This window comes from Acyrthosiphon pisum, chromosome A1, assembly GCF_005508785.2.
Source record: "Acyrthosiphon pisum isolate AL4f chromosome A1, pea_aphid_22Mar2018_4r6ur, whole genome shotgun sequence".
NCBI lineage: Eukaryota > Metazoa > Arthropoda > Insecta > Hemiptera > Aphididae > Acyrthosiphon > Acyrthosiphon pisum.
Window position 1 is genome coordinate 147697371 of NC_042494.1, and position 16169 is coordinate 147713539.

General features: G+C 27.6%; 1 protein-coding gene across 1 annotated transcript in view; it reads right to left on the reverse strand.

Moving 5' to 3' along the window:
• LOC100159557 (histidine decarboxylase) overlaps positions 1–16169 on the reverse strand; it is a 33008-nt gene that overhangs the window by 13706 nt on the left and 3133 nt on the right. Inside the window, exons 2-9 of the mRNA XM_016802079.2 lie at positions 11036–11110; positions 10588–10760; positions 10356–10469; positions 10155–10277; positions 6798–6932; positions 6169–6312; positions 4247–4313; positions 3976–4138 (exon numbers count right to left, since the gene is read on the reverse strand). Coding sequence (XP_016657568.1) covers positions 3976–4138; positions 4247–4313; positions 6169–6312; positions 6798–6932; positions 10155–10277; positions 10356–10469; positions 10588–10760; positions 11036–11063 — 947 coding nt within the window. The 5' untranslated portion in view covers positions 11064–11110. The remainder of the gene's footprint in view (positions 1–3975; positions 4139–4246; positions 4314–6168; positions 6313–6797; positions 6933–10154; positions 10278–10355; positions 10470–10587; positions 10761–11035; positions 11111–16169) is intronic.

The following is a 16169-nucleotide window of genomic DNA, read 5'->3' on the forward strand; positions in this document are numbered from 1 at the left end:
TTTTTTTTGATCATTAAGTTAGTGTTGTAGATAGTTGGTATATTGTTGTAGGTATAAGGTATTACTACTGTATTTTATTATTACACTCGTTTATCGATATTTGCGATACCAAGTAAAATAATATTTTTAATTAAGTATTCAAATTTTTTAAGTAGCAAATACCTACGTGAACATTTCAAACTACAGTTATTTATTTTTCAATTACAATTTATAACATAATTCTAACATTATTGCCGCCACATTTTGATGAGGATCCAGTTTCATGCGTGTGCCAACAATTTTGCTTAATTTACTAAATATTTAATTAATCGTTATCATTAAAGGTAAACAGAAAGCGTTATTTTAACGTCGCGAGTTTTTGTAATTTGTTACAACGCCACGTTATTCACGCGCATGAAAGCACCACGCCGACGAGCCATTTACCGCTTTTACGCGCGTTATAACGCGTTCTGTTTGACGAAGCCTTTACGTTTATAGGCATGTTGTACCCATAGAATTATACAACAACTAAATAGCAGTATCTTTGTACTACAGTTGTGATCAATGTTGAAATCGGCCTTCATTTATAAACCAGGCAAGATTTACATTTATTTTTACATTTATCTATATACATATATATTTATCTATACATATATACTATGATAATATTATTTTGTAAGCATTGCCTGCTTTGTAAATGGCGGCCGACTTCGATGACAAGAAGGAGACGGCTATTTAGTTGTTGTATATTATATCTATGGTTGTACCAAAAGATTTTACGAGATAACGTTTTTTTCGAACTACGAATGCTGCAACAATTAATTTCATTTTACCAATATGGCTAATTGTTACTTGAAATATTAGATTCCCATATTAATCGTGGTTTACCTATCAGGGATTAATTTTTAGCTTTTTTCGTAGTAATAATTTTTACATAAAACAACAACTATATTGTATAGTATATTATTATGTCTATATGATAAAAAAAATAAGTAATTTTAAATGTACAAATATTTAAAATGTTTTAATTCTACATATTATTAGGTAAATACAATCCTATTTCCTATGCTAAATATAATAAAAATAAATCGAAGTGGCAAGTAGTCATAAATCACAATTAACCCATATATAAATTATTATCTTGTTAATTGTAGTTTCAAAATCACATCAATGGTGATAGCAACACCAATCTCTCAAATACGCTCGCAGTATCGGTGCTACCTAAACGAAGAACATTGGGGCGGTAAGTGGTAGTATAATTGAACCGCTCTCACACATATAATCATTTACGACTAACACAAACAGTACGGGCGGTGACGACAAGATTAGAAATTGCCTAAATTTTTTTCCTTAAATAATAGCCACTTAATTAGAGTCAGTAATAATAATTATTAACAACAATTGTAGATTATTATAATTATAATTATCTATTTATATATTTTCCACATTTTATACAACTTATATTTCAAATAATTTTCTATATTTTATTGTACAACATTTTATGCAACTTAAACTTTTAATAATTTTCATAATTATAATTGCCATTAACTTCATATATATGTACATCAATTTATTAACGTACTCACCCCCACCCATTTTCATTTTACAACTTTTTTCGATGCCAATATTTAGTGCTTAATTCCTGCTCAATTACCGCCCCGCAAAAACCAAAAAAACTATGGCTGGGGCTGAGGACACGTGTCTCCAGCCCCACCCATGGTCGAAAATTGACTTTTTCAACTTTTTCCAACGCCAATATTTAGTGCTCTAATTATAAAATACGAACATAATTCGTTGACGTTTTACACGAAGAAAATGTTCTGCAAAATTGTTTACAAGCGATGAAAATGAAAATATTGACGATCGTCTGTCATGAAATTTCACACACCAATCACGATGAGAAAAACGTATATATTTACCAATTGTTTAAAACAAAGGCAAAATAAACGCCATACGAAAAACCTCCCAAAATTATAAGAAATGCAGTACAAAACTCAATAGTTGGTGTTTGCACCACCAAGAACATTTCTGATCTAAAACGTTAGGTGTACAATAGTAAGAGGAAAATATTGCCAAAATGTCCAGTATCACTGAATGAAGATCATACAATGATTTTGACTATGGATATTAAGACACATAAAGGACAAAGGTGAACAATTTATTTTATCAAACGGTTCTGATAAAAATATAATTTTATTTTCTTTCCAAACAAAAATTGATTTTTTATGGAAAAGTGAAACATTATAATGTCTTGATTGACATTCAATTACTGTCCGAAATTATTTACTCAATTGTTTACATTACATGCCTATTTTAGCAATTATAACGTCCCACTTGTATTTGCGCTGTTACTCAATAAAACTAAACATTTTTTTGGTATCTTGGTTTATGAATGTCATTATGTCAAAATGCTGGTCTGTTACTAAAATCTACAATAGTTATATGAGATTTTGAAGAATCGATTCATATCGTATTACGAGAAGTTTGGAATACTGTAAAAATTTATTGATGTCGTTTTCATTTAATGCAGTCTTTGTGCAGAAAATATTAAATTTAGGATTTTGTAACGCGTATAAAAATAATAAAACAATAGAAGGTGAATGGTAATCATACGGTTCACTAATATTTTTAAATCCTAATGAAATAGGCTTATGTTTTGTTGAAGATTTTAGATCAATTATACCAGCCGATATTAAATTGCAAATGTTTGTTGACAATTACATACTCCCAGAGAAATATTTTGAGTAGTTTCAACAAACTACATTTGTTAACCTAATTTTGTTGAAATAAAAAACATATTATTGTCTGTGCAAACTTTTTGTGAATTTAATTATATCCTTAACTATTTCTACGAACTTATTTGTTAATCTATATAAACATTCATATCAACTTTATCCCACGAAAGTAATCATTTAATAACCATTTAATAATTGTAATGAACAATCTGTACTAATTTAATAAACCTCCCAGTTATTTTAAACGCCGTATTTGATAATGTTATCCATATGGGTATTAAAATATTAAATGATGTTATATTTTTTATCGAACGTACTTTCCATAAAAATCGACAATTGGTATTTACAAACTGGTCGGTTATTTTAGTCAATATTTTATTGATAGATCATAGATATTTTATCACTGGACGCTGCTGGTCAACTTACTGTTAATTACTTATTCGTAATTATAATTTCCAAAAAGTCCTCGATAACGGTTTTTTAATTTACTTATTATAAGTCAAATGTCGTGTATTTTATTTTGATTTCGTCATTTGAGTTGTATATGTTACAGGCAAAGTAGGAAATTGGGTACTGTGCACAGTACCCGGTCACTGTGTACAATGCCTGTTTTTCGAGGGAAAAGTTGGAATAAGTTAACACTGTAGGGCATTGTATACAGTGCCCATTTAAACTTGGGCACTGTAGGTTAAACATTGAATATTGTATTAAAAATAAAATAAAACATTTTACTGCATTTTTTAATAATCTTAACAAAAACTTGAAATAGACGCTTCAAATATTAGTTGCCTTTTACTAGTTTTTAAATCTATTATCCAGTATGGTACCTCCTACTGAAGAATTCATATTTTTATCTAAATATTATCTTATTTCTAATAACTGATTAATAACATTTTTGAACTTTTCTCTTTAGATGCTCATCTGCACACAAGGGACTCGCGTTTAAAAAAAAAACTATGCAAATTGGTTCAGTAGAACTTTAGATATAACTGTCATCAAAATCGCCTCTCATTTTAATAATATTATAAGTATCGAGCGTTTCGCGAAAAAGATAACGCTAAAAAATGTTGACTAGCCAAGCAGAAAGATCTGAACGCCGTAAAAGATGTTTTCACTTCAAAAAGTAAAATAAAGTCTTGTGCATCTGTTTCTAAATAGTATAAATCGAATTCATAGCAAACACAGCTTCGTTTAAGAGCAATAGAAAAAAAGTAAAAACTTTCAAAATCCGTACTCTAGTCATCACTGTAAGTTCATTTACCACATAGCTGTGCAATCAAAATGAACCATCATCCATTTACTTGGGTTGAACGCAATTGAGTCCGCGTATGCGACACCCGATAGCCAATGACGAAATTCCGGACATATGAACGCTGTACCCGCATAAGCTGCATCGACATGAAACCACATATCTTCCGCATGGCCTAAAATAAATTATACATCAAATTACCAGAGAACCAGAGAAGCTCGCAACAATTAGAAAAAAAAATATACAAAAATCTTTATTTTAATTTATTATAAATTATAATTACATATAGGTCCGAGTTCTTCAAGTTTGTCAAATGCACAAGCGCCAGTTGTACCCAACGTCGCACAAAGCTGTGAAGAACACACCAGCAATTAAAAGTTTATATTATGTGGTATATTAAGCCTGTAAATTGGATGTAAATCTAATACATCTTATACTTAGATGTGTTAAATAATTAAGTAATAGTCAGCTATACAGACATATAGTATAGTAAATAATTATTTAATTAAATGTAAAGCTTTGAAGTTTTCCATCGCTATATCAATCCTATTTAAAGCTACATTCTGACACAGTGACACGTTTAGACCGTTTAGTTTATAATATTATAGTCATGGATAGTGTATACTATAGTCGAACTGTTCAAATTTGACTTACACAATCTTTAGTGCCCGTGCGGTTAGGTTAGTTGATTGACTATACATTTTTAAGATTTTATAGATAATATATCGTTTGAGACACTACGATGCCATTTGTTGTCTTCGTCTTGTAGTGTGTAACTTGACAAATTTACGCTCAGGAGAACGCATTTAGCTCCGTTTGTTTAACAATTAGAGTGAATCGACCTATTATGAAACTTGATGGTAAGTACATTATCTGTGTTTTTATGTGGGTTTTTTACGATGGTTAAATTTTTTAGTAATTTATGCGTACATCATGTAGCGTAAATTAAAAATAACTCACTTAAAAACTGAATTATCGTAAAAAATCTACATAGCAACCGAGCCCGGATTAAGGCATTTTGAGGCCCAGGAGCCAAAGTTTTAAATGAGGCCCCTGTATGAAAAAAAAATATTAATGTATATTATTATAATGTGTTCGGAGTGAAGTCAAATAAAAATAAAATTATGTCAAAATATTTAAAAGTTTTGAAGATACATAAACAAATGCGTGCTATGCATGGTTTTGATAAGAAAAAGTTAATTGCCATTAACTAAAAAAATAAAAAAGTTAGATTCAACCTTTAAAGGGTATTTATTCATCATTTTTGGTATACTTTCATAGTTTTATATGACGTTGGCCGGTCACTTCACCCTGAAACGTATTGTATATTATTCAAATTTGGTACCTGATAAATATAATATATAGATATTAGGTATATAGCAATAAAAAATGAATAATGTATCACTTTATTAATAAATTATAATTTACAAGCTTTTTTCCTAGCTAAATAATCACCGATTTATTTTTAGGTGATTTATTTAGTGTACATAGCCTATAACGAAAAAGTAATGGACAAAGTAGAGGCCCCTAAATAAATTCTAAGTATCGAGGCCCGGGGGCCATGGCCCCTCCTGATCCCCCCCCCCCTTAATCCGGGCTTGATAGCAACACAGATAATACACAGTTCTTACCATCAAATTTCATTGGTTGATTTACTTTAATTTTTACACTAACTCAGATAAAACGTGATCTGCTGTGCGTACATTTTCTATGTTATGCACTCGTAAAACGGAGACAACAATTAATATCTGTGTAGCGTCCTCTAAAGCGATGTGGTGACAGTGAGAATTTATTTTTAATTAACTGCTCCTTATAATGTACCTACATTGTTTTTTTTTTCAATAAATTATCTTATTTATAAGACACCCGATGGCGACATCATGAAATTAGTTACCAACCTAAGGTAAATAAAACTAATAAAACTAATCAATAGTTTATAGTTGTTTCATTTAATCAAATACGTTAAACCATTGGGTATTGAGTATAATACATAGTATCTGCCATCTGGTATAGTGAACCAATGATAATACAATAAATATTACTTGTGACGTTAATCCTTGATACCTATTTTCTATATCTCCTATCTTCACCGTCTACTTTACTTATCTTAACATACAATTATCACAACATGCAAATATGCAATTAGATTTATTTTATGCATAACTTATTTGGGCTCATCAGCTATCACTCGACACCTATACTCACAAAAAACGGTATCAAGTTTTGTTTTTTATCAGTGGCGATAGCTTCCATAACTTGAGCTCCCCTTAGTGATAAGGAATCGTCACTTTCGATAAATCGCATTTTAACGAGCCCAATGAGACCAGCTTTTTCGACTGATGAATGAGCCTGTAAACAAATAAACTTAAGTTGTCAAGTAAGTGTAGGTATGTGAAATGCGTATATTTTTAAATAATTATTGTTACTACGCAGTTCGATCTGGCGTCATGTTAGGTAGGTTAGAATGGTTAGATAGATAGTATTTACCTATTTAAATAACTTGACGAAATTATAATTAATTACAATATTATTAATAATATATAGTACCTATATTAGTATGAATACACTGGATTTAAATAAAATTTGACCAAAACACCACATTGCAAGTTAATAACGCCCGGGGCAATAGTCAAATGCCACCATTTCATTTGTTTTGAGTCAATATAAATGTTGACCGGAAATCTTTTTACTGATTTAAATTAAATACAAATAACTATTTCAAAATTGTAAAATGTAATTGAAAAAATTAAATTTTCACCAACTACTGCTGTGTTAAAGTTATTAAAATATCTGTCGAATATGATTCCGATTTAAAATAAAGACGATTTAGGTACCTGATCTGAACAGTAAGCCACTAGTCTACTATTTATTTCAACATCTTCTAGTTCTGGATTTATCTCCTGTATCCGACGGATCGCCTGAGTCCTGGCAGCTAACAAGCAAACAAATGTAGCTTCACTTGATGTAGTCTGAAATAAAAATTACGAAAAGGGTCAGGTTAGAAATGGAATGGGTACATTATACAATATACATATAATCATTTTAAGAATAGGCAGTGATGTATACGTAATTTTTTTTGTGTATACTTCGTAATTATTATTTTAATATTTAGAATTACATACACGATACACTATATTACTACCCTGCCACAATTGAACCTCTTCAATCATACTCCTAGAAATAGTATTCCGAAAAAAGCCCCGAAATAAAAATACAGTAAAAAATTCCCTAGCTATAGGAAAATATAGCCCCAAAAAATTACTTATAATTAGTTTATTATTATTCATTAGTTATATTTAATGAAATATTATACTAGATGAATTTTTTTCTTTATAATTAATTAATAAAGTAGGTCCTTAAATATATTAATTAGTATACTAATTAGGTGCAAATGTTCGATTACACCTACCAACCAAACTTAGGTAGGTATCATATTTTTAATATACTATTGTCTATTTTCCTATTTTATATTTTTATTTCTATTTTATATGATGGTTTGCAAAAGTTTTAATAATATTATAAAGATACAATTACATAAATATTTTTTAATATGATTACATTATATTATATAATTATATTAAACTTATTTAAAGCATGACAATAGTCACAATACCTCATGTTGAAAACAGTGTTAGATAGGTACCTACATAGTTATTAAATAATTAATAATATCAATAATAGTTCTTTTACCGCAAACCGATGGAGATGTTACAAAAAATATTGTTCTTCTAGTGTTTATTCAATGAAAAAAATTTAATTGTTAAAAGAAAATGTATTTTTTTTAAGCGTATTTAACAGTGAATTTCACACACAATATAACATGATATTGATATTTTATTATTAATTAATAATTATAAATAATTTACATATAGCAGGTAGATCGCTTTCATGATCCATGCAGTATAATTCATAGACAAAAAATGTCAATGACGTGCAAAAGGAAAGCAATTGAAATTTGAAGATATAAGTTAACGTGCAAAAAAAATTATTTTGTCTGAAGTATATTCATCTAATTCTAATGTTGATATAAATACTCAAAATACTTCAGTCCTTCAAAAATTAATTTTTCGAACAAGACTTCAAATTTTACCAACAAATCCTACATGCATAGTTGAAGTACATGACGTTATTGATTTCTTAAAGCCCATAACTTCTAAAAATAGAACTTTTTAATGTTTAATTATATAAATTCAAATATAATTATTTTTTTTTGCGAAACGAATCTAAGTTTTCTTTGTAAAAGTGAAACAATGTATGTTAATGGAACCTTTTCATACTGTCCACATTTTTTTTTTACAATTATTCACCTTACATGGATTTCTAAATAACCACTACGTTCCACTAGTATTTTGTTTATTATCCGATATAAAACAAAAAACCTATTTTAAAGTATTAAGTACCAAAAATTATAATAGTAGACTTTGAAATAGTGATTCATAACGCTGTCAAATTAGTATGGCCTAGTTGTGCCATCAAAGGATGTAGGTTCCATTTAATTCATCATGGTATAGAAAAATTCAAGCACTTGGTTTAATTGTCGCTTATAAACAAGATAATTGGTTAAAGCACACATTTGGATTGGTGTATTTAAATCCAGAAAATATATTTGATTTAATGTCAGATATTCCAGATAATCATAAATATTCACAGTATACAGATTATTTATTAGAAACTTATATACATGCATTTTAAAATTTCCTCCAAAAATGTGGGCATGCATGACAGAAAGTTTATGTAAAACTACTAACAATTGTGAATCGATTCATTCACATTTTAATCAACAGTTTTATAAATCATACCAAATATATGTATATTTTCAAAAAATGTTATTGAAATTTCCAGACGGATACTTACATTAAAATAAATAGCACCGATTTAAATATTCCAAATACACAGAAAAATAAATACACTTTGTTAAAATGTGCTAGGACTAGTAAGGCTATAACTGATTCAAAAAAATAAACTAATATTGCGTTATTCGTACATAAAGAGTGTTGCATTTAACTATGTTAAATAAATTAACAAAATAGTATGACTTTAATTATTTTATTTATTAAAACTATGACAAAATATTATGTATTTAAGAAGAAGTGGCTTTTGCTTTATTATTATATTTATTAAGACTATGAAAAAATATTACGTATTTATTTAGTTATTAATATATTTTTTGTTAACACTTATCAGTGTTCCCCTCCCACTACTCTATTGTAATCTTAAGATAACATAGTACTGTAGTTTTAGTCAGTTACGTGATAAACGCCAAACCACTCGGAGCTCAATGCCCAGTGTTATATTTTAAAGTAATAAAGATATAAGTTTATTGTATTAAGTAATTGTTGTTTATATTTTAATATTTAATTTTGTCATATTATATACCATGTACAATTTTTTCAAGTTACAGCTTAAACATATTTTGAATTGCATTGCATTACATTTACAATTTTCATAGAAGATAATATACAATGGATAGGACATAGTTCTTATCGAACGTTCCCGAATTATCTGTCTCACTCAGAAAGTATTTTTATACTCCATGAAATTATTAATTAATTCATGGAAGATAACACATTTTTTTGCTGAGTAGGATTGAAGATATACATTTTATATTGTCGCCTCTCTTCATTATTTGGGAAGGCTACCCTTTATGTTATTGATATACGAATGTCCAATCCATTGTATATTATCTATGAAATATTGTTAATAACATTAGTAATGGAGGTCGCTAAATAATCTTTTATATTTTTTTTATATGTTTTACCTTTTACACGTACATATTAATATTATCTTTTATCAACTAAAAATGAGTATTTTCAATAAAAATAAACTCATAAACTACAGTAGTAATCAAAATATTTTTTTCGTAAATTATGAATAGTATTTTTATGGATGAAAATTGAAAACCAAATCTTTTTGAGTTTGGGATAAAACAACTGAGCTTCATGTGGCATTGTCACCCTACCACTATATTTGGACTAGCAACTAGCCGTATAATTATAATATGCCATTAAGTTTTCAGGAAATATAAGCTTAAAAGATTTAGGTACCTATTCGTCATATATGAAATTATAAAACCTAAGACTTGTATTCGTCTAGACAAGTCCATAGACGTGGCACACTGTAGGTACCTATCAGCTGTAATATATATTATATATTATATTGCCCATACTGTATTAAAAGTAGTAAGTACCTACCTGTATGACGCCTCCTCCTTTGCTCTCGTTGTGCGTGTGTAAAAACGCTTCGGGCAGTCCGATCATCTTTCCTAGCCAGTTCATCACTAAGATTTCCAATTCCGTGCAAGCGGGGCTACTGGCCTGCAAAGTATATTAAGCGGTACCAATTATTAGTATCTACATATTATATTTTATCATCGTCAGATGTAATATCTTTACCCATGTGAATCCTAGACAGTTGATTGCGTCCGCCAGCATATCACCTAGCAGCGACGGGAACGAATTCAGCGCGGGAAAATAAGCGTGCATCTGAGGTGATTGCCAGTGCGTAATCTATATAACATAATATTCGTATACAACATACAGGTTTAAAAGAAATCAGATGGACATTGTCCCTTTGCACGGTCTTTTTATTATTTGTATTATTATTATTATAGTCTTACACGCTTACCCCAGGCATAATGATGTTCTCGACGTCGTCCATTATGTGGTCCCACGATTCTGGTTCGACGGGAGCACAGTCTGGTGTTAAGTTTCTCAGATATCCTGGATGTACGTTCGGGTAGACACGCCTTTCCCGTATAGTTTCTAAATAGTCTGCTATATAGTCTATCATTATTTTTCCTAAAATCATTTGATGTGGATAAGCACTATTCAATATAAGAGCAGCTGATAGATTTTAAATTTGCCAGCAATGAGATCAGCCGTGATTTCATCAATGGTTAAAAAAATATGTGTATAAATATTAAATGATATTACAATACAATATTTTTGAAGAAGTCTTACTAATATAATATGTATAATATAGGTACCTATAGTTGTGTGAAATATCAATTTATAATATTTACTAATACAGTAATACACCAAATTATTATTATTATTATATAAATTGTATTTACCTCTCATTCTATATTCATCAAAATCCATTAGTGTAGATAGGGGCAACAAATTAGGTTTTATCAAAATTAATTGTTCTAGAAAAATTAAAAATACAACAGAAATTAATTAAAATTTGGTAAGTTGGTATAATATACATATTAGCATACGATTATAAATAGTATCCATATAAGTCATAGTTGTTAAGATCCATATTTTTTTCCATAAAATACTTTATAATGCAAATTATCATTGTAGGATAAATTTGATTGAGACACGACCGAAAGGGATGCCCAGTATCGAAGATCTGTGTGCCTCAGTCCATGCTTCACAATATTCAACCTTGAAAGTGGTTTCAAAGAGCAAACGGGATCTAGTTGGTACCAACTATTAGGGGGTAAAAATTGAAAATTCCCAGTACTTTTCAACATAATCAGGAAAAACAAAAAAAAATGAAGGTAAATTGGGAATTTTTACGGAAAACCAGTTTCATTATCGTTTCATTCTATAACTTTTTTTGAGCTATTTATATCTAGATATTATTGAAAAACTCTTTATTTAAAATTGTTTTTTTCTATAAATGTCAATAAATATTTTCCGCTCAGTAAAATGCTGGTAACATTTAATACAAGGTTCCTCATAAGTTGTCATCATAGCTATTTAAAAATATTAAAGATACAATAAACAATTTTTTTTATAGACATTTTAAGTTCAAATTTGGATTTTATACGATCTTGTGATTTTAACAATTTTAGTTATTTTGTCATGATTTATGGGGAGTTTTATTTACACAATTCAATTTTCAAAACATTTAAATTGATTGTATGCTATTACAGTATTACACTATTACCTATACACTACGAAACTATTTAGTAAGTAGGTATTGACTAAAAGTTATTACAATCATAATATTATCTATAATATTAATATATACTTACTATATTATAATAATTAATGCAATTTTTTCGGCAAAAATGAATTCTACCTACCGTATTAATTTACTAGGTATAATATTAATATATAGGTACCTAAATATAATATCATACAATATACATTTCCTACTTTCCCCCTTATTTTTATTTACTCGCTGAAACATATAATTACCAACACTTTTTATATAAGTAATAGGGATTTAAAAAAATTGTTAGTCTATCTTGTATTAAATTAATGCGGAAAAACGGTTTTTATATGTTATTAAATTATTATTGTTTTTTTTTTTTTTACTAAAGACGATTGAAATTGTTTGATATAGTTTGTTTCTTATATTTTATGAATTATGAGACATGAGTTACTGATTTTGCTGTAAATCATCAACATTAACACTGTAACATTGTAGAGACTTGATTATAATAATTATAGACTAATAAATTCAGATAACGAAATAATAATAATAACTGTTTATATAAAACGCATTTGTAGCCATGTGTGTAGGTACCTACTAAAAAAATACATTTAAAAAGTAATCATCATCAAAATGATTGACTTTTTGATTCAGTTTTTAATGTATTGAGGTACTTAATATGTATTGTCGATTATTATTGACAATGATATTTATAGCAAAGTACCTAAGTAACTTATTTCAGTTACTAAATATTCACAACTCAACACTAAATAATCAAATATAATTTAATAAATAATAAATATACTTATAACATTATGCGTTCCCCCAGTTTAGCGTTGTATGATTTTCTGTTGTTAAATCGTTGTAAGACGATAAAGTTTTTTTTGTTAATTTATTTGGTAACCAATTTAATTCGGTAATTAAATATTTTTAACTATCTCGATAATACAGCCAAAACGTAGGTACTTGGTGATAAATTCTAGTGTTGTAAGTAACGAACGATATAATGTTTGATGAAAACACTTATAAGATTAGTTTAGGATAAGTAGTTGTAATTTGTTAAGTGCCGACTTCACCTGGTACCTTGATCGATAAATTCTAATAAAGATACATATAAAAAACTATATAGTGACAAATAACACTCAATTACTTTTTATGATCGTTATTTATCAGACATCTTTTTAAGGTGTCTGTATATAGAGATTTGTTTAACTTAATTTCCTGTTAACATTACGCGTATTACCTATACATTTATACCTATCTAATATCTTGAATACCGCCAAACGAACAGATGAAACATGTATAAATTGATGACATGTAGATTTATTCTTTATACAAACTGATACAGTGATACCTAAGTAAATGTGTCTAAGAATATATTTACATCTGTCGGTTGTCTACGTGTGAATTAGCCAATTGTATAGTTCAATAAAAAGTTATTTTTCTATTGGTCCTTACACTTACTTATTACTTAAATATATATAAATTATATTGTATTATTTCATTTTCAAATGTATACATATGGTATATACATTATACATATATTATCGATTAAGATTTTAAAATTGTGAAAAATTCGATATTTATTACAGTTGCTAAATAAAATGTTTTGGGCGTTATTCCGTATTATGATGGATACAATTTACTCGAAAACGATTCAATTGTACGAAAGAGATTACACGACTACACGAGAGTATGAAGTATATGTACCTAATCTCCTATTATTAAAAAAATACCGTAGATATATATATAATTATTTGACTCTTATTAGATGTTATTACTTATTGATTATTATAAAATTGAAGATATCGTATTTATCACAATAAAAAAAAAAGATCATTAAACGTTTTTATCCAAACGTATTATTTAGTTTAAAAAGTATAAATTGAAAAAAAGTGAAAATAGAAGGTGTAAAATGTTTCAATTAAAATGAAAAATGTGCAATTCGATCTTGATCCGATCGATGTTTATTATAATACCTATTAATGGCTATTTTATTTTTTCACACCAGTATATTAATTGTCTTCGTCATAACACGTCACACGTGTATTATGATAGTAGGTAAAGCTAAGTAGGTAAGGCTTAGATAGTAAAGCTCTTTCCGTATTTTACTCATTTTGATAACTGATTACATTGTTGAAGTTATAAAAATTAGGTAGGTATAAAGAATAATGTTGTTATGTATATTTTTCGGAAGATTTTTTTAAATTTATTATTTTTAAGATAGTTATTAATAACTATAATTTATTTATAAATAAATAAATATAAAAATCATCTGACACGGATAATACTATTCTCTATAATTAAAGATATCTTTATTTCAATGATGTAACGACAATGACTGAAATACGGCAATGTGTTTTTACTATATTCTACGTGTGTTAGAGAGATAGTTGTTTTACTGATATAGTGTACTGTGTAAACGTGTTTTTCTAATCCTAATCACAATATTACGTATCGTAATATTACAAACATCTTAATTGTTCCCAAATTATAAAAAACTGTTCTGATTAGTATAATAAGGTTTCTCCTAAGTAGTTCTTAAAGATATTTAAAAATATCGAAAATATATATAGGTACGTACAATTTTAATAAATACATTTGTATTGTTGTTATAGGAGATAACTGAAAATTTAAAAATAATATAATCTTACATTTTCATCAATGTTCATTAATAAGCAAGTAATTTATTATTCTACGTGTGTATTAAATATTACGTGTATTAAAATATATTGGTTGGTTTATTTATACCAACTATAACTCGCATTTAACGAAAGTATAATGATGTGAATTGTTTGCATTGTAGGTATCAACACAATCGGGTCATGTCACATGTCAGTGATTATATTTAATCCAAGTTAATACTTTGCTATTGAATATAAATATATTATGTTTGTTTGTAACAATAAGTTGAGATTGTTTTTTCTTTACATATTATTATGATAGTTATTATTATACTAATCATCGATATAAATCCAATCATTATTCATTATATTATATTGTGTATGCTATTCTAGTTATAGGTACTCAATATAATATGTGATATACCTAATGATTCATAATATTATAATATAATGATTGGATTTATAATGATTGATCAGATATTAGGTAGATATACCGAATAAAATAAAGAAAGGAGCAATTTAATCAAAAAAAAACTAAATGATTACCGGTACCTATAGTTAAAAAAACAATAAATCAATGGTTCACAAACTTTTATACCGATGAAGTTTTTTTTTATGTTTTATAGCTAAATAATTAGATTTTAGTAAAAACAATAAAATAAATAATATGTAGGTATAGGATTATCATTCATTTACTGTTATTCGTAGCAGTATAGGCAATTTAATATTATCAACTACGAAGTGTAAATGTGTATAATCACATAAATTAATGTTTTCTGTTCATTTTATACTGAACGAAACCAGTGAAATTGTTATGGATACATACAAGTCGTATGCAAATAACAGAACATCGAAACCATAAAACGTATAGTGTAATTTGATATACAAAATCAATAGGTAGTAAACTTCTGTAAATATACGTAATATATCCATTTGCATAAAACAAAGTTCTTGAAAAATCAAAAAATCAAAATATTCTTATACCTTTTTACATTCCTGTAAATAATTCGTAATTACCTATAGAAATCAGATAGACCATAAACCGATAAAATGTCGCTCGCATAGGTACCTACTAACATACGACGGTGTATAATGAATGAAACCCCGATTACTGTTTAGAGTATTTTAGGAAATATTTTTGAACATGGTAAATTTATCCTACCAATTTGATTTAAATCTTAGACTTTATTATTATAATTTATAAAGTATTTATGGTCAAAATTATTTCAACTTATAAAATTTTACTATTCATATTCCTTGTCAGTTGTCCGTAGTCCGTGCTTCGTATAATATCGTTTATCGACAATCATCAATCCATAATAATTAACTTTACACGGAACAATATCTAAACAGGTACCTATTTTAAAATTTAAATCTATATTTTACTTTAGATATATTAGTTATTAATAACACCGCGTATTATATTAGTATAATGTTAATAGTAAATTTGATCAATTATTTTCATTGGATTTATTATCATTCATTTAATTTAAATAATAATGATCTCAATGCAATTAAGATTTAAAAAATGAATAGTAAAAATAATAAATTTAAAAAAATAATATATAAATATTTAATCATGCCTAGGGGACTACGATAGTGTTAATCCGAGCCTGTAATTGTTTTAACTTTTAATTAATACAGTAAAACTTCCATAATATGACGAACTTCAATTTAACAAAACTTTCCGCT